Source organism: Dasypus novemcinctus, chromosome 6 (assembly GCF_030445035.2).
Source record: "Dasypus novemcinctus isolate mDasNov1 chromosome 6, mDasNov1.1.hap2, whole genome shotgun sequence".
In the NCBI taxonomy this organism is placed as follows: domain Eukaryota; kingdom Metazoa; phylum Chordata; class Mammalia; order Cingulata; family Dasypodidae; genus Dasypus; species Dasypus novemcinctus.
Window position 1 is genome coordinate 35,958,689 of NC_080678.1, and position 24,997 is coordinate 35,983,685.

General features: G+C 36.4%; 1 protein-coding gene across 7 annotated transcripts in view; it reads left to right on the forward strand.

Moving 5' to 3' along the window:
- Window positions 1-1,445: 1,445 nt before the first annotated feature.
- SLF2 (SMC5-SMC6 complex localization factor 2) overlaps window positions 1,446-24,997 on the forward strand; it is a 57,883-nt gene continuing 34,331 nt past the window's right edge. The window contains exons 1-10 of one of the 7 annotated variants that reach the window (XM_004458555.5): window positions 1,446-1,838; window positions 4,520-4,563; window positions 5,068-5,798; window positions 9,046-9,103; window positions 12,894-13,885; window positions 14,878-14,948; window positions 16,851-16,973; window positions 18,523-18,690; window positions 19,892-19,994; window positions 24,616-24,691. In XM_004458555.5, the coding sequence (XP_004458612.1) occupies window positions 1,699-1,838; window positions 4,520-4,563; window positions 5,068-5,798; window positions 9,046-9,103; window positions 12,894-13,885; window positions 14,878-14,948; window positions 16,851-16,973; window positions 18,523-18,690; window positions 19,892-19,994; window positions 24,616-24,691 (2,506 nt within the window). In that variant the 5' untranslated portion in view covers window positions 1,446-1,698. Of the gene's footprint in view, window positions 1,839-4,519; window positions 4,564-5,067; window positions 5,799-9,045; window positions 9,104-12,893; window positions 14,402-14,877; window positions 14,949-16,850; window positions 16,974-18,522; window positions 18,691-19,891; window positions 19,995-24,615; window positions 24,692-24,997 lie in introns of all 7 variants that reach the window. The other 6 variants (XM_004458556.5, XM_071215690.1, XM_071215691.1 and 3 more) reach the window with 6 other exon arrangements.

A 24,997-nucleotide genomic window follows, 5' to 3' on the forward strand; every position in this document is an offset into this window, starting at 1 on the left:
ATGTCATTATTCAATCAAGATATTTTGAGCGTCATTATGTTCTTTTTTATGTAAGGACTATTGCTGGGTATAATAAATTTTCAGTTATTAGGAGGAAAAAAGTGCCCTTTATTTTGGTATTTCCTTTCTTGCAGGACTACTACCTACTGTGTAGCTGTGCATATATGTCCTTGATAAATGCTTTTTGGATGAATAACAAACTTGTATTTTCACTGTTTACCTTCCACTGTACACTTTGTCAGCCTGTTGGTCACTTTACTACTCATTAGTTCTTCCTCTAGAGGGCTTATGGGAAAGGGAAAGGGGGTGAATTTCAGGTCAGTCAGGCATGCTCAGCTACAGAAGCAGTTAACCTGCGGTGCAGTAACCTTTAAAGACCTGTCCAAATGCTTTTGAGTCATGTAAGATTTTGTTCCATCCAACTGATTGAGCAGGCCTGTCAACTACAGCTCTAGCATCCTTGTGATTGATATTTTCGTTGTAATAACTATTATAACAATCTTTGACCTGTCTCTGAAAGTTTTTGCAGGAAGTTAAACTCAGTGTAAGTCTGTCTAGACACCAAAGGAAACTATTATAGCCTGAATATCTATTACATGAGAGTCAACTGTGCACTTTATACTGCTTAACTCTTTTTATGGCTTACAAATACCCAGAAAAGTGGGTTTATACCCATTTTATAGAGATGGAAACTGAAGCTCAGAGATAATCTGACCAACCACTCAGCTAATAAGGAAAACTCTAATAGCCTCCAAAGTACAAGCTCTTTACAAAGGAGGAGATTGTTGGCAGCTTTCGCTAACAAACGCTGTTGTACACACCTAATGTAATTGAAAGTTGACCCTATGTTCCTTCCAAAGACTAAGGGAAGACGGCTGCACAGTCTTCATGGATCATTTATTTCAGGAGCTGAGAAACGAAATGTTTTTGTGGAACAAGGACAGTCTTTATTTCAATGATTTTTCACCCCTTCTTAATAAGAGAAGGGGAGGGGAGAAACCTACCGCACTTAACAAGGACGCTCACAGAATGGACAAGTCTTTAGATTAGACGGTGCAGACTATAGAGAAAACGGTAACAGCATTAGGGCACTTTGGCCTAAGATGTTAAACAGGCGATGTAACCAACAGCCGGGGATTTCTGAGACACAATTGTTGGCAAAGGAAGCCCCAATGTTGGCCATCTTTCACCGGGAACAGCTGCCGAGGCCGGATTTGCCTGTGCAATTCTCGGCCCCGCCCTCGACCACACTACCATCTCCCGCAGCCGCACCGCCCGCGGCCGCCTGCGCCTTTCCGCCCCCACGCGCCCCCCGAGGCGGACATGCTCGGACGCAGCGGCGCGCGCCCCCGTGCACGTGACGGGAAGGATGGGGGCAGTTTTCCTCTTCCCCGCCTCCTTCCCGAAACCCCGCCTTCCCTTGAAAGGCTGAGGCTTTCTATTGCGCCACTAGCGGAACGGCCGCCCTGCCAGCCAGTCAGGACGCGATGCCTGGAGTAAGACCCGCCCCTCTTGGTCCTCAGGTTCCTTCCCGCTCACACAGGAGTCACTTCCGAAGAGAGAGACCCGCCATGAAGAGAGAAGGGGGTGCCGCCCACCTCTGCTCCGACAGCCTCCCTAAGACCCAGCAGCAAGACGGCAACCACGCACCCAGCTTCTCCAACCACAGCTCATGCCGCCGTCGCCAGCGGCGCCGACATGACAAGGCGCTGCATGCCCGCTAGGCCAGGTTTCCCCTCCTCCCCAGCCCCAGGGTCGTCGCCCCCGCGCTGCCATCTGAGACCCGGTAGTACCGCCCCTGCTGCAGCAGGAAAAAGAACAGAGAGACCCGGGGACAGGTACCGTGCAGAGGGCGTGAGAAGGGGCCGGGTCGCGGGTACAAGGGTATGAGGGGAGGACAGCGGACGGCCGCTTTTCCAGTTCCCGCCGTCCTCCGCGAGCTCAGGCCTCGGCGTTTCGGGGCCTGGCAAACCCCCGCCCCGCCTGCGCGCAGGGCTTTCTGGGAGATCGAGTTTCCTTTTCTGTAGTTGGGAAGCTATTCTTGGTCTAGTGATTGATTACAAGCCTGGAGGGCTACGGAGAACCAGCCTTAGTTAGAACGTGATTTTTATCGCTTGCGATAGTTCGACCCGAGACCCTGACTTCGTAATGCCTTATTTTATTGTTTTTTTTTCTATTATATCAGTTCTGATCCCAGTGGTTTAATAGTATAAACCTTTTCTGTAGTGTGGGTGATGTAATGAGGGAAACCCTTCCATGAATTACATTATAGTCCAGTATACGCGATAATTTATTCTTAAAAGAACATACAGGTTTGGAATGTGATGGGTTTTCTCTTCAAGTAACTTTACGCCTCCCCAGAGGCCAATTTTTTTTTGTAAAGATTTCGTAGACTAACTTTCTGAAAGATATGTAATGAGATGGAGAGTTTTATCAAATGACTTCCTCTGACAATAAAACATGTTTAAATTCTATACGCACTTGGTACTGTCTTTCTTATTTTAAGCTTAAAACCTCCTAACAGAACTTAACAGTAGATTCATGTTCTGGTATTATAGTACAGTTCCACAATCCATTATTTTAATTCTGAAAGCCAAAAAGCTGTGAAAACCAAAAGCTTTCAATAAATTTGTCACCAAATCTCATTTGGCAACCAAACCTGGCCAGAGCTAATGTATAGCTAGTTATGGTCTCTGTTATATTAAGTGTGAATAGTCATATAAGTTTTGTAGGAAAAATATTAATGCTTGATTATGGGGTGCAGCCCCACACCTTTTTGGGGGCTTTATGCAATACATCCAAGGTAACCCCTTTCTGACATATGATAAATTCAGAACTGTCAAATACATTTGGCCCCAAATGTTTCAGATAAAGGTTTGTGAAGCAATTGCGAATAATTGGCTATTTGTATTTTTAAAAACATTGTATATTTCTGTGCATATGAACTTAAGGAACTATTCCTTCTTGAAAGTTGCATTCATGGTTATTGAGAATATTTTTGTATGTGTTACCCAAAACTATTTCTTTCTGATGTAGTAATCCATCAAAAAGGAGCCTGGGAGCCTGGGATACATTATTTTGGGGAAAGAGATATAGTGTTACATTTAGTAATTAATGTAAAAATATTTCATATCTTGTTTGGAATTAATTAGCTGCTCCTCTGTCCTTTTCCATCTGTCTTTCCTCAACCGAAAACCAGAGGCATCATCTTTCTCCCTGCTGCATGACCTCTAGCATTTCTTCCATTACTCTCTAGTGTTGATTTGCATAATATAATTTGTTTTATGTAAATAAAACACAAATTCTTCCGTAGCCTGTCACTCGTATTCATTTCATAATCACTTAGCTATTCTCTCAATATCTGAGACAAAACGTTTTGTATTCTCGATAAACCAGTAAAGCTGTATGGGAGTCTTCTAAGGTGGCCATAAGTATATAAGATATAGAAGCTTAGTTAACTTCAACAGCCTTGGATTGTTTATGTTTTCCCTGAGTGTTCCATCTTCTTACTAGATAAATGTTTAAGGAAACCAGTAGCTTACTACTTATCTTGCTTATCTTCTTTCAGATAAAATGAATACATTTTAGCGGGCTTTACCAGAAAGTTGCATATAATAACATCTCCTTTTATAAAGTGGATAAATAACTCAGATGAACAAATCAGAATGCAAATTCTGGTAATATGGTCTTGTCTTACTTGCCTACTGTAGGATATAGAAATCTTTAAAAAATTAAAGCAGTTTTCTTTGGTTATTCTTAATAGTTAACTTTTTCCTTTTCTCCTTGTTGTATCTATGTTTTACATAGATACAAAGACATTATCTTTGGGCTATTTAAGAATATCCTTAATTAAGAATTTGAAAGAAATTGATATGCCTGATTAAGAATTTGAAACATTTACTACATTTATTTGTGAAAGCTCATTCCTATTTCTACTGTTATCTAGATGAACCCTTAACTGTAATGTGTAAAGTGGGTAGATTAGCTTAGTACTTTGCCTTCTGCCTTTTGCCTAGCACACTCCTCATGTGCCTGCCCATACCTATCAAACTATCCTTATTGCCTTTCTACCATCTACTTATTTACTCCTGTTCAGAGTAAGACTGTTAAAGTTGTACTCAGTTTTTATTCAGTTAGCAAACATCTATTGAATGCTATTTTGTACCAAGTTTTAAAAGATGTCAAGAAATAGGATCTGTCCGCACGATCTTCCATTCTGCCACATAGTGAGTTCAGTTCTAAGAAGCATCCTATAACAATTCCCTGAATTCTCAGTCCAATCATAGTTTTTGTATAAATTAACTTTTGCAGGAAGTGGTGAATTATATTTTCATCTTTTTATAATCAGCTTAGCAAAGCATTAATGCCAGTGTCAGAACTTGATTATTTAAAACAGATAGTGAAATCTAACCTATAGTCTATAAATAAATCAGATTAGCATTTTCTATTTAATCTGAATTTTATTGAGGTTTTAATAATTGCTTATGTGATACCATATTAGTTATGCTTTTATTTTCAGGAATCAGTCAATTATAGATTTCTTCAAACCAGCTTCAAAACAAGGTATGTATACTTTTACTGTGTTTGTTGCTGGGCTTTTTTTTTTTTGGCAGGGGGAGGTAGACTAGAGAGGGATTCAAGTTTTAAACTTTCAAAATTGAAAGTATAATGAAGATGCAGTGTTTTTGTTTGTTTTTTACAAAAGTAACCTTGACTTCTAAGCGTCGTGAGAGTCTTTTTGCTGTCATACTTTCTTATATTTAAAATATTATTCCAGTGACTCATATAATGTTCATAATGTGTACTATTGGGATTCTCTAGTACAGTAATTTTTCTTATAAATAGAGCCACAGGGAGCTTGCATGATATAATAAAAGGGAGTTTTATGACAATAAGGCTTTGAACAAATAAACCTTGTCTTAATTTTTCTTACATCCTCCCCCAGTAAAATTTGTTTCATCATCCAAATATCAGTTTGAAAATTTTTGTGGTAGCTTTTGTATAATTCAGTATTTTTTGTTATTTTTAATAGCATGCTCTTTATATGTATTTTAATTGTCTCTTCAGACAGACATATGTTGGATTCTCCACAAAAATCAAACATCAAGTATGGAGGAAGTGGATTGACCATCACTGGGACACAGCAGTTGGAAAGGAAATTATCCTCACCAAAAAAATCTAAATCCAAAAGGGCACCATCAGAGAAGAGCCCTATTTTAGAGGCTTTAATGAAGGGTGTTAAAGAGCACCATAAAGATCGTGGTGTACGTGAATCATGTCGGCCTTGTGTATCACTAGCCCCAAAATTTTCAAAGGGGGTTGCAAAAGTCTATACTTCATATTGCTTGTCAAAAGACATGAAGGCATTAAAGAAAAGGCATCGATCTCCAGAAAGAAGGAAGTCAATGTTCATTCATGAAAGGGGGAGGGAGAAGAGTAATAGAGATCAAGACAAGACCAATGCAGAGTCCAAAAAGCAGGCCACAGTGACAGAAGCTGACATCTTCAAAAACAGCTCCAGAAGTCTTAGCAGCAGGAGCAGCCTCTCCAGGCACAACCCAGGAGAAAGCCCACTTGGAGCTAAGTTTCAGTCATCACTAGCATCTTACTGCAGAGAAAGAGAACTAAAGAAGTTGAGAAAGGAGCAAATTAAGCAGAGAACCAACTCAGAAAATTCTTTCTCAGAAACAAGCACTCTTTCTGTAAAATCCTCTAGTGTAGGGAGAAAATTTAAACCAAGGCAGGAACACAGTAAACAGAAAGATGTCATACCTGAAAAGGGTAATCTTTCAAACCTGGTATGTGCAATAATTACTGAATTAGCTTTGATTACTGCTGTATCATATTTGAAATACTAAATACAATTACTAAATATTATAAAAATATTTAATAATTGTTACATCATATTGGTGCATTTTTTAAAAGTATTTATGAGAGAAGTTGTAAGCTTACAAAACAATCACGCATAATGTGCAGAATTCTCATACATCACCAGTTCCACAAATTGTTGTGGAACATTTGTTACAGATTATGAAAGAACATCATCAGACTGTTACCACTAACTGGTCCATAGCTTACATTTGGTATATTTTTTCCATACAACCTCTATTATTAATACCATGTATTAGTATTGTATATTTGTCACAGTTCATGAAGGAACACACTCATTTGTAGTGTTAACCGCAGTCCATCCCACATGGTTCACTGTGTTATACAATCCCATGCCTTGTACAATTTATAGTTTATACTCAGTGGCTCTCACTTTCATCACAGTTGTGCAGTCATCACCTCAGTAAATTTTCGAATGTTTTCTTTAGTTCAAAAGAAAAAATCCCGCCTCTCCCTACTATTTTCTCTTAACATTGATATAGTACCTTTTTTGACAATGCAAGAACATTAAAATATTGCTATTAACCATAGCCCATAAGTTACTTTAATTGTATTTTTCCCGTGCATCACCATGTTCTTAGCACTTTGTAATGGTGACATACATTTGTTCTAGTTATTAGAAAATTTTTTGTTTATACTGTTAACCACAATCCTTATTCTCCTCCAGGTTCACTACGTGATTCAGTCCTTGGATTATTTTGTAGCTTTCTTTGAATTGACATTTATGTCCCTCTACCCCTTCTAGTCACAATTTCATTTATAAACCTGCCAAGTCGGTTATAGTTACTTTAATGTGTTACCATCAACTTTATCCATTTCCACACTTTTACAGTCAAGTTAATTAAGAATTCTGTATACATTAAGCATCAGTACCCCTTTTCAGCCCTCATTCTATGTCCTAGTAACCTATATTCTAGGTTTTAGCTCCATGTATTTATTCTTCGTGTTTAGTTCATATGGGTGAGACCATTTAATATTTGTCCTTTTGTGTCTGACTTATTTCACTAAGCATAATGTTCTCAAGGTTCATCCATGTTTTCCTATGTGTTCCAACCTCATTTCTTCATTTCTTACTGTAGCAGCATATGTAATTCCATCTTGTGTATATACCACATTTTTTTAATCCATTCATTGGTTGATGGACATTTGGGTTGCTTCCATCTTTTGGCAGTTGCAAATATGCCTCTGTGAACATTGGTGTTCAAATGTCTTTTCATGTCACTGCGTTCAGTTCTTCTGGATATATTCCTAGCAGAGGGATTGCTGGATCATACAGCAGTTCTGTAGTTAGCTTCCTGAGCTGTCTTTCATGGAGGCTGCACCATTCTGCATTCCCGCCAGCAGTGAAGGAGTGTTCCTGTTTCCCCACATCCTCTGCAGCATTTTTTTTTTAAAGATTTATTTTTATTTAATTCCCCCCCCCCCCCCCCCCGGTTGTCTGTTTTCTGTGTCTTTTTGCTGCGTCTGGTTTCTTCATCCGCTTCTGTTGTCAGCAGCACGGGAAGTGTGGGCGGCGCCATTCCTCGGCAGGCTGCTCCCTCCTTCGCGCTGGGTGGCTCTCCTTATGGGTGCACTCCTTGCGCGTGGGGCTCCCCTATGCAGGGGACACCCCTGTGTGGCACAGCACTCCTTGCGCGCATCAGCACTGCGCATGGGTCAGCTCCACACGGGTCAAGGAGGCCCGGGGCTTGAACCGCAAACCTCCCATGTGGTAGACGGACGCCCTAACCACTGGGCCAAAGTCCGTTTCCCTGCAGCAATTTTTTTTTTTTTTTAAATAGTAGCCATTCTATGAGGTGTGAGATGATATCTTGTAGTTTGATTTCCTTAATAACTAGTAATGCTGAACATTTTTCATGTGCTTTTTGCCATTTGTATTTTCTTAGAGAAATGTCTACTTATGTGTTTTGCCCATTGTTTAATTGGATTGCTTGTTCTTTTGTTGTTGAATTGTATGATCTCTATATAGCATGAAAATCAAACCCTTATTGAATATATTTTGGTGCCTTTTTTTTGAATGTAATACTGAAGCACAGTTTGTGTTGAAGCCAGTTTCATTAGGTTTCCTCCAACTGTTCATTATCAAGTTCAGTAAAACCCTTCATTGTTTCATGTCCATAATTTCTTCAGTAACAAAGATCTTTCTTAATAAGGAAAATAGGCCTCTTTTTTTAGGCAACTCGACATTTTTTAATTGGGCAAGGGGACACATAAGGTATGGAAAATCTAAAATAAGAGGAAATTTTAAGAGTAGTGGTTCTCAAAATGTGGTCTCTGGTCCAGGAACATCAGCTATCACCTGGGAACTTGATAGAAATGCACATTCTCGGGCGCTATGCCGGACCCACTGAATCAGAAACAATGGGGGTGAAACCCAGCAATCTGTGATTAACAAGCCCTCCCCATTATTCTGATGCTCTTTAAAGTTTGGGAATTGGTTTAGAGTGTATATAAATCTTAAATAATTGAGTATGGGTCTTAGAAAACTATCCAAATATATCTTGCTGTCATCAGATTTCTTTTCAGAATAGACCAAATTTATATCAAATTAACATAAAAGCTGTCTTTCCCTGGAAAGTCAAGTTTATCCATTTCAAAGAGCTCTGCTTACAGGGCAAATAAAGGAAGATCCAGTATCAACAAAGTGCTCCATTGACAAGGTGCTATGGAATTTTAAAGCCAGATAGGCCAAAAATAAAATTCTAGGAGTTGAATGCAGATTGCTGTATTATATGTTCTGGGAAATACTTTTGTAAACCCTAACGTTCATTTGCAAAGAGTGACATTTGCTAATCAGTAGAATAACATTTGGTCCATTTTTGTAAGATTTCGGTGTTCGTTGGTACATTAGTACTGAAACAAATATTGAAAAGTGAATTATGTCCATTCTGTTGGCAAATATAAGTGGCTATTTCTGAATCAAAATCTCTAAATTAGCATTTATGAAAACTGACTTCATTTTTATTATATTTTTAAAATAAAAGTGTCCTTTTTAAATATCTTTAAATAAAATACTATTGAAGTTGGAGATTACCTCCAAATATAGGTGCTTATTTTATTCAATTTAGAAATCCACTATTTAAATGTTATGAAGAAAAGTTCACATTCTTTACTGTCCCCAATTCCTAATAAAATTTTTTCTCATTTTGTTAATAGGAAAATGGGCACCTTTCAAGAAAAAGATCCTCTTCTGATTCATGGGAGAATGCTTCAGGTACAATCAAAATATTAAATGTATGAATTTTTAAATAAATTTGCATATTAATGGCACTGTTTTTTAAAAGCAAATTCATTTAAATGTGTACGTCCTTTCCTATAAGCGAATTGATTTGTTAAGGGTATTGGTAAAATTATGTTCAAAAAGAACAGTTCTTGAATTTAGTATGTGTAACCTTTAGTTTGTCTTGACTCTTCTTTGCCTTCTCAAAAAAATCTTCGGTGTTCTTTCTCATCTTGGTGTTCATTGTTCTTCTGAATCCTTGACTACATTACAAATCTTATAATCTTGAAATTGCGTATTAACTGTCTTTGAGATCTTGGTGTTATGTTGGAAATTTTTTATATAAGAATGAAACTTACCACAATTCAGAACAGTGTTTCCCAATATTCAATGCAAACATCCCTTTTTTATATCAAATTTCAAGGACTTCTACATGACGATAGTTTGTACTTTTAGTATCTGTTGGTTGAGAAAATGCATAACAACAGCTACTGTTAATTCAGAGAGCCTTAAAGTACATTTAGTATCTTTTTTTTTTAACTGTAAAGTAGAACATTTTAAATTCAAACACTGTAGAAATTTATAAGACATATAATGAAAGGCTCCCCAGTAATACTGGTAATAGTTCGATATATCAGGGTGTTTTTTTTTTTCCCGTTATGACAACAAACTCTGAAAAACAGATTTTACACATTTCCCCACTCAGCAAGATACACTGAATGTAATGATAATAATAGCAAAAATTTACTGAACATTTAGATGTGTCATGCCCTGTTCTTTGTGCTTTTAATTACATTAGATCTTTACGACCTTATAAGGTAGTTACTTTTACAGACAGAAACAAAAACAGAAGTACAAAGAGACAAAGTTCTTATTCATTCTTCAGGTTCCATGCAATACTCCATTTTATGTATATTTTAGAGAGGTATATTGCCTTTTGACCAAGTGCCTCCCAAGCATTAAAATCAATCTTCAGGGGAGCTGGTGTAGCTCAGTTGTTTGAGTGCCTGCTTCCTATGTGCATGGTCCCACGTTCAATCCCTGGTGGCTCCTAAAAAATAAAAATAAAAATGAGTCTTCAGGCAAGGCTGAAACCATATTTTACCGTCATAGGAGGAATTTCTAGAATTGATGAATAAATCTGATTTTGTGTGTTTTCTTTTTTATTTAATTCTTACAATACTATTGAGTCTAGTGTCCAAATTTTAGTGAATTTTATCATTATACTACAAGAACAAGAATTTCTTGCCATGGAATTGCTCTTCCGTTCACTTTACTGCACACTTGTAATACTGACTACATGATCACTCGCCACTGAGGCAATTGGAAGAGCAATATATTTTTAGGCTAATTCTGCCAGTTTAAAAGGTTGTTGCTTGGTTGCCACCAAGTTATTCAGCTTTTCTTTTTTCTCTGATATTGACTGCGATAAAAAATTCTCTTTAGTACCTGGGTTGGCAGACTTTCTAAGTGATGGCAAAAAGTTTTGTTTATGCAATCCCACACACTGAAGTTTTTGAGTACTACCTAGAGAAAGGTGCTTTCTGCAAAATTCCAAAGGCAAATTTAAGATGGTTGTCTTCACTTCAATATTTTTATTTCTAATATTTTTGCATGGATTTCATAATCATTAAAAATTTAGCATTTTACTCTTAATAAATATGCATTTATACTTCTATTGACTGACAGAATTTCAATATATAAAGAACATAAGGGGATTTTTCATGCTAGACAACCTTAAGAATACTTTTCTTATCTAATAGTAGATAGATATTAAAATACAAATGTCAAGCCTTGTTTATTTACTAGTACACTTGGCAGTTGTGTGATAGTGATATACATAATCACACAATCATTAATCACACACAAGTTTGGAGATTTCAGAAATGGTGATAGAGTAGACATTTGGTTCTTTGATTACCCAGGGGCCCTGTCCTTTGGTTAATTCTGAGGTGAAATTTAATCCATCCTTAGTACATTCCAAAATTTATAAATTCTCCTAATAGACATTTGGATTTTTCCATTTTTTCTTTTTACAAATTTAATTCCTCTCATCTATATATTAATAGATATTTGAAAAGCTATAAACATTTAGTTCACAGGCTATAAAAGGATACAAAACAGATTCGATAAATTTTTGTAGTTATTCCAAGATTAACTTGCCAAAAACTTGCCAAAGGGAAGCCTAAAAAGAGTACCAATTTACCTTACAATTCCAGATATTCAAAGCTCCTAATAAACTGGTTTCTCTTAAACAATTCTCAAGTTTCTCTCTTCTGGGTAAATCTTCAATTCTTGAGCAAAAAGGAATTTCATTACTACCTATATATAAATTGTCTAGCTTTAAGGAAAATGAATCAAAACTTAACAAACTGGCAGCTCTATAGCTATCTTTTTTGTAACCCCAAATTTAAAATTAAGATCATCAGTGTGAGTATATCCCAAGTCTTCTCTTTTTCTCATTTGATTTTTCTTCCTGCACTGTAAGTGACCCCTGTCTTTTTTCAGAAGACATTCAACCCCAGAAAACTCAGTGGGCATGGAATGATTTCTTTAGGTAATTAGAGAGATCTCTTAAAGAATGGAAGACTGGAAATAAGACCATTTGTTTATTTATAAACTGATTGGGTTTTTTTTTGTGTTGAGGTACTGTGGCCAGAGATTGACCCAGGACCTCGTATGTGGGAAGCCAGCACTCAACTGCTGAGCTACATCAGCTCCCCTGAGTTGGTTTTGTTGTTTTTTTGTTGTTAGGAGGCATGGGGAATCAAACCCAGGACCTCCCGTGTGGGAAACAAGTGCTCAACTGCTTCAGTCACATCTGCTCCCTGATTGGTTAATTTTTAGTTTTTATAAATTGAATCTTTGAGATTATGTATTGACCAAGCTATCCAAATAATAATAATTTAACTCTTGACTTGAATTTGTTTGTATTTTCTTAAACTGTTGGAAAGATCTGTCCTATGCAGAAAGAAACTAGATTTGGGGAAATTTGATTTTAAGAATACTGATTGTATATAGTGAAGTTTAATGAATAATGAATTTTAAGAATAAATTAATGAAACATTGCTTTTTAAAGTATAATGAGCAGTCTTTTAAAACTAGTTAAATATATGTGGTTATTAAAATGCTTCTATGGAGAGTGGGGCATATGGGAATCCCTTATATTTTTTTATGTAACATTTTATATAATCTAAGTATCTTAAAAATTTTTTTTTAAATGCCTTTTAAAAAAAATGCTTCTGGATGGGACTCCTTATACATAGACAGCTGAAGACTAGAGAGATATATGAGAGAGAAAATAGTAATCAAATATTCAAGGAAAGACTTGGGTAATTTTTTTTATTTTTATTTTTTAAGAAATTGAAGTTTGCCTTCAGCTAGTTACTGTATATATATATTAAGGAATTAAAAATTTGGATGTAGAAGTGTTGTGTTTCTGGAACCAAGTGTTCCTCAGTCTAAGAAAGAGTATATCCACTTTGAGGGAAAGTGCCTTCAGAGTCCTTTCCTTGGTATAAATATGTATTTTTTTGTATTTTGGAGTAATAGCTTAATTCTAGTAAGATAGTAAACTTTTAATAGCTTTGGGATAATGATGAGCATATGTATATCAGTTAATGATAGTATTAACTTTTTTCCTCATTCCGTGTGTGGTGAATAATCTCAGCCTGAACTTTTAGAATTAAACCATTTCTTCAGGGAGTTGTAGACACTCAATGAATAAACTTTACTAAGATAGGAAAGTACACTTTTCACTAATCTAGCAAAAATTAAATTTTAGCAGGCTCTAAGCAGAATAAATTCCCTGACAAAAGAAAGAGGAACTCTGTGGACTCAGATCTGAAAAGCACAAGAGAATCTATAATACCAAGAGCAAGAGAGTCCTTCCTTGAGAAACGTCCTGAGGGACCACATCGGCAAGAGAAATTTATAAAACATATTGCACTGAAGACACCTGGTGATGTGTTGCGCTTGGAAGATATATCCCCCAAGGAACCGTGTGATGAAACTGATCACTTCTCTGCAGGTTTGGCACCTTCAAATTCTGGCCACCATTCTTCCAGGAATAGTGACCAAATTCGTGTTGAAAGTACCAAAGAGACTAAGATGCAGAAACCCCATTTACCTTTACCTCAGGAAAAATCTGCAGTTAAAAAAACTAGTAACCTTCAGAAAAATAAAACTGCTAACTCTGTGACATCAAAGGAGACAAAACTTCTACCTTTACTTTCCCATGTTCCAAGTGCTGGTTCCTCTCGGGTACCATTAAATGCTAAAAATTGCACTCTTCCAGTCCCTAAAAAAGATACAGAGCATGCTTCGTCTAAAGAATATTCTGGGCATTCTGCAGAGTCCTTCAAACACAAGGAACATAAAGCAAAGACTGATAAGGCTGATTCTAATGTATCTTCAGGGAAAATTTCTGGGGAATCTTTATGTTCAGAATATGGCACTTCTACCAAGTCTCCTCCAGCTGCTTTGGAAGTTGTGCCATGTGTCCCAAGCCCTACAGCACCTTCAGATACAGCCCCTTCAGATAAAGAGAGTTCAGGAAACTCCAATGCAGGTAGCAACGCACTGAAAAGAAAACTAAGGGGTGATTTTGATAGTGATGAAGAAAGTTTAGGTTACAACCTAGACAGTGATGAGGAAGAGGAAACATTAAAATCACTGGAAGAAATAATGGCTTTGAACTTCAGTCAGACTCCTGCAACTACAGGAAAGCCTCCTGCTCTTTCTAAGGGGCTTAGACCTCAGTCTTCAGACCATACAGTAAGTAGTTCTGTGACATTTATCTTTACTTGAAGAAGGAAAGATGGGTTGGTCAGTGAAAACAGGATAGAGTGTTCAAACTTACTTTAAAATTCAGTTTTTATTATGACTCATAATTGAACTGAAACTGGTACAGTTCATGCTTAGCTAGTAAGTTTCCTATATCTTTAATTTTATTACTGTAAATCAGTGGTCTCCAAGCCTTTTTGATCACACACCTTTCTTTAGTAAAAATAAATTTTTGAGCATGTATCCCCAATATATATGTATACTTAGAGACTATATACATGTGTCATTATATTACTGTGTACTTTCTAAAACCTACAAAAACAGAATTTAAAAGGAAGACGAAAAAAGTATTTTCCTATAGAAGTTTTGTAGAAGTTACTATATACTAAGTTCTACTGGAGTTTCTATAGAAGTTCCATATAAATAGAAGTTCTATTATTTTCTTCCTGCACCCCAATGGATCACCTTGCACACCCCCTGCTTTGGAGACCACTGCTGTAAATGAAGGTAGAGTGTAGAAATGTTGTTAATTGTGGTGTGCAATTTTATTTATAAAGTGCTTCATTCTATCTTGGGAATTGGCTAAATTCGATTCTAAGATGTCTATAAAATTTGGTGGGAAGGTGCTAATGTTCCACGGTGACACCTAAAAATTAGTAGTTGGATTCCACTAAAATAGAATTTAAAAATAAAGACAGGGCAGCTACTGAACCCTGCTGGCAATCAGTTCCTTATAACTAAGGCTAGCAGGGATTTATAAGTAGTTCCTTTCCTAAGGGATAGTAAAATTGAATTGCCTGCAGTATAGATTCAATTAAAGCATGATGGTAAAAATTCTTTTTTCATAAAGGTATCCTCCTGTCCCAGATAATTGAAATAGAAAATAATCTTTAGTACTCTAAATAACTTAAATAACTTATAATATCCCAATTCTTCTACTAAGATATGTTGTAAAGTATCTCTAAATTTTCTTCTTGTTTTAGGAACATGTACATAGTGGAACTTATACAAATACTTTAGAGCGTCTAGTGAAGGAGATGGAAGATACACAAAGGTTAGTTAGCATCATGTTTAATTTACTAAATTTAACCTTTTGCCTATTTGTAGTATGATTTCTCTGAAACTAACCTTACATAGCCATTTGTCACAAGTTTTCTGGGTTGCCCTATTGGCATACCCCTATATACTTCCTTATCTGTGTCTTACTTTTAATTTACTTTCAAAATCATGAGAACTAAGCATGCGTTGTGCTAATACCATGTAACAGTTCTTCTGTTGTCAACTTTGTTAGGAATAAGGTGTTGTATTATGTTCACAGACTGGACCAGAAGATCCAGGTTTTTATGGTATACTGCATTAACTAATAATATAAATTTCTTTCTACTTAAAACTTGTGTCTGATAGCCAAATTCTTGATCAAAAGCACGAGTAGAATTTTTTTTTAATGTTTGTATGCCCACCAAGTCCAGGTTTTGAAACATAACCAGACATAGTATTTCTACATCAAATTATTCTTTTGAGGAAAAAATTTAGAATTATGGACCACCACTACCTCTACCACCCCCAGAAATCAGTCAGTACTCACCCTATTGAAATTTGTGTGACTAGTTACAGACTGCTTTTGTTGATGAGAGTAGGAAAATATATTCCCTTGTTTGTTCAGGGAGTATCTCTGAAACTAGCTCAAAGAACTTTACTCATATCTCAGCTGGCTTGATAACATAGGAGTTGGTATATGTGTGTCCCAAAGTTGATAACTAAACGGCTACATATAGGAATTTCTCAATTAGTAGGTCATAATTATTCCCCTTCCTTAGTTTATCTAAAGAAATGATCTCTGTTTTAAAATTATTTTAACATTTCTTGAATTATTGTGGTCTGTGATATGAAATATGAAATTGCGTATTTAAAATTAAACATTGCACAGACCAAAGGCAGAGATGTTAGTCTGAGCTAATGATTGACCCTTTTGATGGTCATTTACTGTTCTTTTAGATTTAATGTTTGGAGGTAGAGCTGGGGCTGGGAGTAAGAACCGTGGCAAAAATAACTTACTCTTGGAGAGGCATATAAGCAAGGACTCAGGAACTCAACTGTTTGACCTTGAATCCTAACTCCTCCCATTGTGAGCTTGAGCAAGTTGCTTAGCCTTTTTAATGTCTGTTTTCTCATCTATAAAATGTATAATAAACTATTATATGGGATTGTGGTGAGGGTTAAAAAATAATAAAGTCCTTCCCAGTGCCTGTCATATAGTAAATGCTTAGTCAGTGTTAGATCTTGTGATGGTGATAACAGCAACTACTGCTGCTAGAAAGCCTCATTAATATATTAGGTTGTTGGTCTACTAAAAGTCAAATGAGCATCAAAAATTAGGATAATCAAATAAGTGGTGTTTATTATTTGTCTTTTTTCTTTTCCCTCTAAATGATTTGGATAGATCATTCTTGAAGTCCTAACTGAAAAAAAATATATTCAAATATTCAAATCTAAAAACCATTATATATATATTTGTGAATTATTAACTGTCTTCCCTCCTGTGTTGGATAGTTTCATGTGTCATTTTGGCTAGGTTATGGTGTCCAATTATTCTGTCAAGCAAGCACTGGCCTGATTGTTACTGTGAAGTTATTTCATAGATTTAAATCAATCGATTGATTTTTAAAAAGTAAAATGCATATATTCAAGTTTTGTGTTTGATAGAACACTATTCTATCTATACTGGTAATTGAGTAAAAGTCCAAGAACCCAAAGCAATTTTTAGGTTTTGGTAAGAAATATACACTATATTGTCAATCAAATCTTTGGGAGACATGATTTGACCCATATTATAGCAAAATTTTTAATATAACAATGGTATTTAAGCATTTTCCTTTATGCGTTTTTAGATGTAAACTAAAGATGTTCTTATTTTTAGGATAAGTTGTATTTATTGAAGCATTCTTTCAATTTTCAGATTAGATGAACTGCAGAAGCAACTACAGGAAGACATAAGGCAGGGTAGAGGCATTAAATCCCCCATCAGAATTGGTGATCAAGATAGTACAGATGATGAGGATGGCCTCTTAGAAGAGCACAGGTAGAACATTTTTCATAATATGTACCCTTTTAACTTTTTGAATTTTGTTGTTGTGCATTAAATGGCTGCTGATGGTTATTTACTTAGTGAATAATTTATGATGAATTCTAACCCATCCATGATGGATTAGAAAGGCAAAATATTAGGGCCAAGTTACATTTTTTGTCTTTTCTCATTATTATTCACACTGACACAATTGTAGTGGTTTTAGACTAATTACTAGTAAAAAGAGGAAGATATTTTTTCTTGTGTTAGTCTTCTATTCTGGAATTAATATTGGTCAAAGGGAGCTGATATGACTCACGTGATTGGGCACCTGCCTACCACACAGGAGACTCCAGATTCAGTTCCTGGTGCCTCCTAAAAACAAAACAGGCACACAACGAGCAGACATAGAGAGGAGACAGCAAGTGCAAACAACAAGGGGTGGGGGGAGAAATAAATAAAATAAGTTTTATTAAAAAGTTTCTGTGAATCCAACTTTTCACCCCTCCCCCCTCACATTTTCCTGTTAATAACATCTTACATTAGTGTGGTAAATCTGTTACTAAAGCATTCCTGCTAACCATGGTCTGTAGTTTACATTATGGTTTGCACTTTGCGCTGTACAATTTTATAGGTTTTGTCAAAATGTATAATGGCCTGTATCAGTCATTGCAGTATCATGCAGAATAATTCCAATGCCCTAAAAATGCCCTATCTTCCATCTATTCTTTCCTCTGCCTTCCTTCAGAACCTTTAATATATATCAGTGTTACAAGTTCTTCTGTTAACTATAATAAGTCTACTTTGGTCCATGGTTGCAGTCCCCCCTTATGTTTGTTCATTCCTCAGTCTAGGGTATTTGGAGATGATGATGCCTTCCCTGCTTGAGATTGAGAGGGGCTTAGGTCTTATGGGACAGATGGAAGGAACTGTTTTGCTTGTAGATACTCTTTGCTTTTTGGGATGGGCTTTGTCCATCATCGTTTTGTTAGTTGTCCAGGGTGAGTCCAATGAACTGGAGAGTAGGTATTGGCCATATCTCTGCTGAGGTTTAGGGCTCAACCAGCATATGAACAGACTTAAGATTTAAGTCCCTGGGATATATATTTAACATATACAGTGCTAATTATAGGTTTAAAGAAAAGGGGTAGAAGAATCATGTGTAGGGAAATTATAAACAAGTCCAACTCTGTTACATTGGGTAAATAGGTTATCATATATTCCAAGGTAAGGCCTACTGATAGGGTGCTAGTTTTGTGAGGTTGTATGCCTTGTTTATCATGTCTGGATGTCTCTAGAGCCCTCAGGAGCACCTCTGAGGCTTTGTTTACAGTGGCAGTTACTGAGATCTGCCTGAGACGTGCATAAGTGTAACCTCTGGAATGACCTCCTGACTCACTTTGAAATCTCTTACCCCTAAAAACTCTTTTGTATTTAATGTTTCCCCCGTTTGGTCAAGGTCTTTTTCCAATTGCATCACTGGTGCTTGTATTAATCCAACTTTAAGTACAAAACCATATAGAATATAATGTTTGGTTTTCAATGACCTTTTTGTGTATTTCAGGGAATTTCTAAAGAAATTTTCAGTTACAATTGATGCTATTCCTGATCATCATCCAGGTGAAGAAATATTTCATTTTCTAAATTCTGGAAAAATTTTCAATCAGTATACCCTGGATTTAAGAAACTCTGGTTTTATTGGACAAAGTGCTGTAGAAAAGCTTATTCTTAAGTAAGTAGAAAAACTGATATTTTACTTTTTTTCCATCTAAAAAACTACTCTAAAATATGTATGACCATTGTAATCTTCTAAAACATAAACTTCTATTATGACCATCCAGTTTCCTACTCTTTATTATTTATTGCTATTGCTCTTTGTGTTTTCTTATTAATTATAGGAAGTAGTATAGGACAGTTGTTTAGCATATACCTTTATTAGTGGATTAAGATCAGTATACACAGTGTCAGAATAACAGGGGCTTGAACAAGAAGTATATTTCTTTAATATGTGAAAGAAGTTCAGAAGAAGGAAGCCCATGACTGGTATGTTGGTTTCACCATATCATCCTGCTGTGCCACAGTCCTCTGCACATGTGCTCCAGGTACTACTGGAATATCCAGGTTTCAATAGTCCAGCAATCTCACACACCATTTGTATTTATGGTTAATTGGATAGAACTTCGTCAATATAGTCATACCCTAAGTACAAGAGAGTGAGTTTTATTCCTTGCAGCCAATGTGCCCTACTTAAATTCAAGGTTCTGTTACCAAGAAAGAAGGTCAGAATAGATGTTAGAATGTGCAACTAGCAGTCTCTGCCACATGTCCCAGCTGATTTAATCTCTGAGAGTACACAATAGCTCAGGTCCTGGGAGTCCCATTAATTCCAGTCTATGAGTTTTTTAGAAGTATATCCCCAAACTGGCAAAAGCAAAAGATGTCCTGAGACTTTAGAGCAGGAGATCTTAACCAGGGGTCCACTAATCCCCAAGAGGTCTGTGGAAAGATTTCAGGGGGTCCGTGAGCTTGAATTTTTTAAAAAATCATCTTTATTTTCTCTGACCTCTAACTGAAATCTAGCATTTCTTTCACTTATGAATGTATGCAATAAATTATAGTAGTATTCATTTTGTCTAACTGCCAAAGGGGTCTGTGGAACAAGAAACAGAGCTTTAGAGTCTCCCTCATAACACTGCCAGCAAATGTAGATTTGTTCACCAATTAAGTGTAGAGCCAAACCAAAGGCTTGGGCCATTAGTGGAATTCCTTATAAAAGTAACCCATTCACATTGACATTGAGCCTACCTACATGTGGATGAGAAGGATTTGCTTGCTTATTTCCCTGGTTCTGTCAGATGTAGTAGTGGTGGTAGAGGTGATGGAAGTGTTTTGCCATGGGGTAATAGTCATACTGATTTTACTATATTTTTCAGATCAGGAAAAACAGATCAGATTTTTTTAACAACACAAGGCTTCCTTACCTCTGCTTATCACTATGTCCAGTGTCCTGTACCTGTGTTAAAGTGGCTGTTTCGGGTAAGAGAAATGTTTTGGGGTTTATAGTTTCATACTGTTGTATTTTGTAGTCAAAAGCAAACTTTTAAAAATATAATTTTATTTGCACATTATTAGAGGAAAAAATACAGCCCATCAAACCCACAATTTCATTGGGTTAAAATGAAGCAAAAAGAGTCAGTGTGAAGGGATTATAAAGGAAATTATTTTTTATATATATAGTGTGCATGATAATATTAGTTGTGCTTGAGACATTTAATCACACTGGTAAATTACTATTGCCAGTTTTGGTTTGGTAAGGGCTGCCAAGGCAGTATACCAGAAATGAGTTGGCTTTTACAATGGGGATTTATTACCTTATAAGTTCTGAGGTTTTGAAAGTATCCACATTAGGGCTTCATTAAGCAGTGCTTTTCTCTCCCAAGGACCAGCCTTTGGTCGTCCTGGATTCCTCTCTCATGGCAAGGGACATAGTGAGGCACATAATGGTGTCTGCTTATCTCTACCCTCTCTTCTAAGCCTACTTGCTTAGAGTTTCTGGCTTCAGTGGCTTCCTCTCCACGTTTGTGTTCCATTGATTGCAGCTTCTGACTCCTGGAACCTTCTCTCTCAGCTTCTAGGGGTTTCTCTCTGTTTCTGTGACCTTATTCTCTGTATATTCATCCTGTTTATAAAGGACTGCAGGAAGAGGATTAAGGCTCACCCTGGGCTAAGCCTCACTGAAGTAATCAAAATCAAAGATTGAGTATAATTTTCTTGGGGTTCACAGAAGACTCATGGGTTCACAAAAGACTCAAACTACCATAAGAGTTTAGTTTTAGAAGAGGTCTTCTCATGTTTATATACCTAAATATATATTTTTTAGTTTTCATTTTTATGGGGATACAAATCCTATGACTATAATTAGCTTAATTTTTTTTCTGTTTGAACAGAATTTTTAAAAAATACCAATAGTACCAGAGAACTGTAACATAAATATGAAGTGAGAAGCAGGAAAAGAATATGAAATTTCTACTCTAGGCTTCAAGGTAGAATTTCAAGAAATCTCATATTTGGCAAGGATTGGAGAGATATTCCAGTACATCCCTTCATTCATTTTTTTCATGTAGTTGACATTTTCGAGTGCCAGCTGTGTACCAGTCACTAGAGATAGCAGTAGTATAAAAACCAGTGTCTGTGTCCCTGATCTCATGAAGCCCATGTTCTAGTATAGAGGAAACAAATAATAAACTTGTATTTGTATGTGTGTATGTATATGTGTGTTATGTCAGATGATAGATTCTATGTAGAAAATTTAAGTAGGCTGTGGTAGATATGGGAATTACCAGGGTGGGAGAGAAAGTTTGCAGTTTGCTATTTTTTAATATAAGATAGCTGATGAAGTCCTTGCTAATAAGGTGAGATCTGAGTAAAGACCTCAAGAAATTGAAGGAATTAGCCTTGCTGCGATGTGGGGGAAGAATGTACCAGAGAAAAACGTATGGTATGAAGACTGTGGGATGGGGGGTTTGCTTTCAGTGATTTTCAGTGATTACCTCATACTTAGACCCAGGAATATTTAAAAGTCCTACTTAAATCAAAATTTACCTCCCTATAGTTTATTGGTGCTAATTATCTTTTCTGTGGCTTTCCAGAATAGGCTTCATCTCACAGTTCTCAGTTATTTTAAAACAACTATCATCACTCTCACCTCTCCCCAAGTTAAACATTCTCCAGTTCCAAAATTCCCAATCCCCTTACTATCCTGATCCTTTTTTTTTTTTTAATGACTTTTAGCTTGTCACTGTCACTTCTAAAGTGTCCCCTGTAACTGGACACATGGTCCAGACATGATCGTACCAGAAGAATTTCCAGTGAGACACTTACCCATGTACCCCACCCACAAATTTCTTATTATTACAATTCAGTGTTTCATCTGCTGTCATGCCAGGGATTGACTATACAAAATTATGTAATCTTCCTTTAACTTGCAAGTAAGACTTTACATTTATTTATGGTAATGTTCATCTTGTTAATAGACGTCCATCATTATAGCCTTTAAAACTCTTGTTGAAACACACAATGATGTCTTTGTTTCAGGAGTTTTATAGTCTTCATATTTGTTCTTTGACTATTTGTTCATTTGATAACCTTTGATAAGACACTGTCACATTTCTCTTTTTCAGTTCAAAGTCTGTTTGCATGGGGGAGGCTTTACCAAATTGTAATTATTTTTTAGAATGTATAGTTTAATATCAACTTATTTTAATGATGTAGTCCCTAATTAGTTTAGTAAATTAATAAATCTGGAAAACTGTGTACTACTATTATATTTTTTCCTTGGTATTTTCAAAGGGAATTCATGTTGATTGTGAAAAGTTCAAGTAAAATGGAAAGGATTTATAAAAAGAAGGCTCAGCTTCTCCCATATACTAATTTCCAAGAGTTATTGCATTTTGGTCAGTGTTCTTCTAGATCTCTCTCTGTCCAGACAAAGATTGCTATATGACCTTTTTTTTTTTTTTAAGATTTATTTTTTTATTTATTTCTCTCCCCTTCCCCCCTCCCATTTGTCTGTTCTCTATGTCTATTTGCTTCGTGTTCTTTGTCCGTTTCTGTTGTTGTCAGCGTCACGGGAATCTGTTTCTTTTTGTTGCGTCATCTTGTTGTGTCAGCTCTCCATGTGTGCAGTGCCATTCTGGGCAGGCTGAACTTCCTTTCATGCTGGGCGGCTCTCCTTACAGGGTGCACTCTTTGTATGTGAGGCTCCCCTACGCGGGGGACACCCCTGCGTGGCACGGCACTCATTGTGCGCATCAGCACCGCACATGGGCCAGCTCCACACGGGAGAAGGAGGCCCGGGGTTTGAATTGTGGACCTCCCATGTGGTAGACAGACGCCCTATCCACTGGGCCAAGTCCATTTCCCAATATATAACTTAACATAAAGTGAATATGTGCTATTTTATAACTTGTTTCTGATAACAGTAAGTCAGAATCTTTTCATCTCAGCGAGGTAGATATGTATTATACTTTAGCCCAATTCTACTTTTATAGACATTAGATTGTTATATACATTGCTGTCTGCACTTTTTTTTAAAGATTTATTTATTTATTTATCTCCCCCTCCCCCCTGCACCCCGATTGTCTGTTCTCTGTGTCTATTTGCTGCGTGTTCTTCTTTGTCCGCTTCTGTTGTCGTCAGCGGCATGGAAATCTGTGTTTCTTTTCATTGCTTCATCTTGTTCTGTCAGCTCTCCGTGTGTGCAGCACCATTCCTGGGCAGGCTGCACTTTCTTTCGCGCTGGGCGGCTCTACTTACAGGGCACACTCCTTGCACGTGGGGCTCCCCTACGTGGGGGACACCCCTGAGTGGCACGGCACTCCTTGAGCGCATCAGCACTGCACATGGACCAGCTCCACACGGGTCAAGGAGGCCTGGGGTTTGAACCGCGGACCTCCCATGTGGTAGACAGACGCCTTAACCACTGGGCCAAGTCTGCCGCCTGTCTGCACTTCTTTATCTCAGATTACTGTATTGCCCATTTACAGAATTCATCACACATCCCCAAATGACTGTTATTCAAAACTTTTCCTATGTCCAGTGTGCCTCTGAATAGTGCTGCCCTCTAAGGATAGAGCTTAGCCCAGACATCATAGCAAAGCCATTTTTTCACATAAGATTATTGTTGTAACAAAAATGACAAGCCATATACCTGATAGAAATTAGAGGTTAGCTTATTCCCCCTTACATGTAATATTTAAATTTATTGTAATCCATGGTTTCCAAGCAGAAGGGAAAGATAAACATAGCAAATATGTTTTCCTGTATAAAATCACTTTAAAATTACTTTCAATGTTATATGCTTTAAAAAATAATAATGCAGATTTTGTTCCCAGAAAATTGTTGTAAAATTTGTATAAATTTATGCCTCTGCATCTAAGTTTGTATTAAAAAGGCTGGCTAGATCAAAGTATAAGTACAAGAACTTTGTGTAAATATAACCAAAATATTTAAGATTTTATTAAATTAAACTCACCGGTAGTGCAAAAGGCCGTTTCTTTCCCAGTACTTTTGTGAACAATGGGTATTGTCTGTGTTCTTGTTCTTTGCCAATCTTAAAATCAACTAATGATATATTGTCATTGTTTTTCTTTGTGATTCTTTTATTACTAGTGATATTGAACATAATTTTTAAAGTTTATAGGTATGTTAGTTTGCACATTTGTGTCTTGTCTTTTCAAATATTTTTGCTAGTTTGTGTTTTGATTTTTTCCTCTAATGTGATCAACCTAGTAGCTTTTTCCTTTATTGTTTTTGGGTTTCATGTCATGTTATAAATTACAAAGGCATTTTTTAAGTTTTTCAAGTGTTAAATTTTTCTAATCAACTAAATGAAAGTTGTAAAAGAAGCAGTGTGCTAGAATGGCAAGAGCTCTGACTTCTGAATGAGGCCTGCATTTAAATTCCAGATCCATCATGTATCATATGTATCACATGAGTAGGGTTTTAACCTCTCTGAACCCATTTGCTCATATGTGTAATGTAAGCTTATAATAGGGTTATTGAAAGTTTTAAACAAAATACATATAAAGCCTTGCAAATAGTAAATGCTCAGATGTTCTCTTCTCTCTAATACCCTATCATTTATCTACTTTGACAGATGATGTCAGTTCATACAGACTGTATCGTGTCAGTACAGATTTTAAGTACACTGATGGAAATAACAATTAGAAATGGTAAGTGTACAGATGTACAGTGATTAATAGTATTTGTTATTGGTTTCTATTGACATGGTTTCTTTCTTATTGCTAAATGTTAGTACAGTATCAACATTTAGTATCAACAGTTTTTAATAATAAAATGAAACTCCAATCAAAGATGAGTATCTGTATTTTTGTAGTTGCATTGTGAAAAAGAATCTAAGATCTTGCAAGTGGCAGTTCTTATCTAGTATTTTCCAAGTTATGACTTACTTTGCTTGGTAAGTGGAAATAGTTGCGAGTTAATTTAGCTAATTAATTTTAATTGGCTTATTAAAGAAC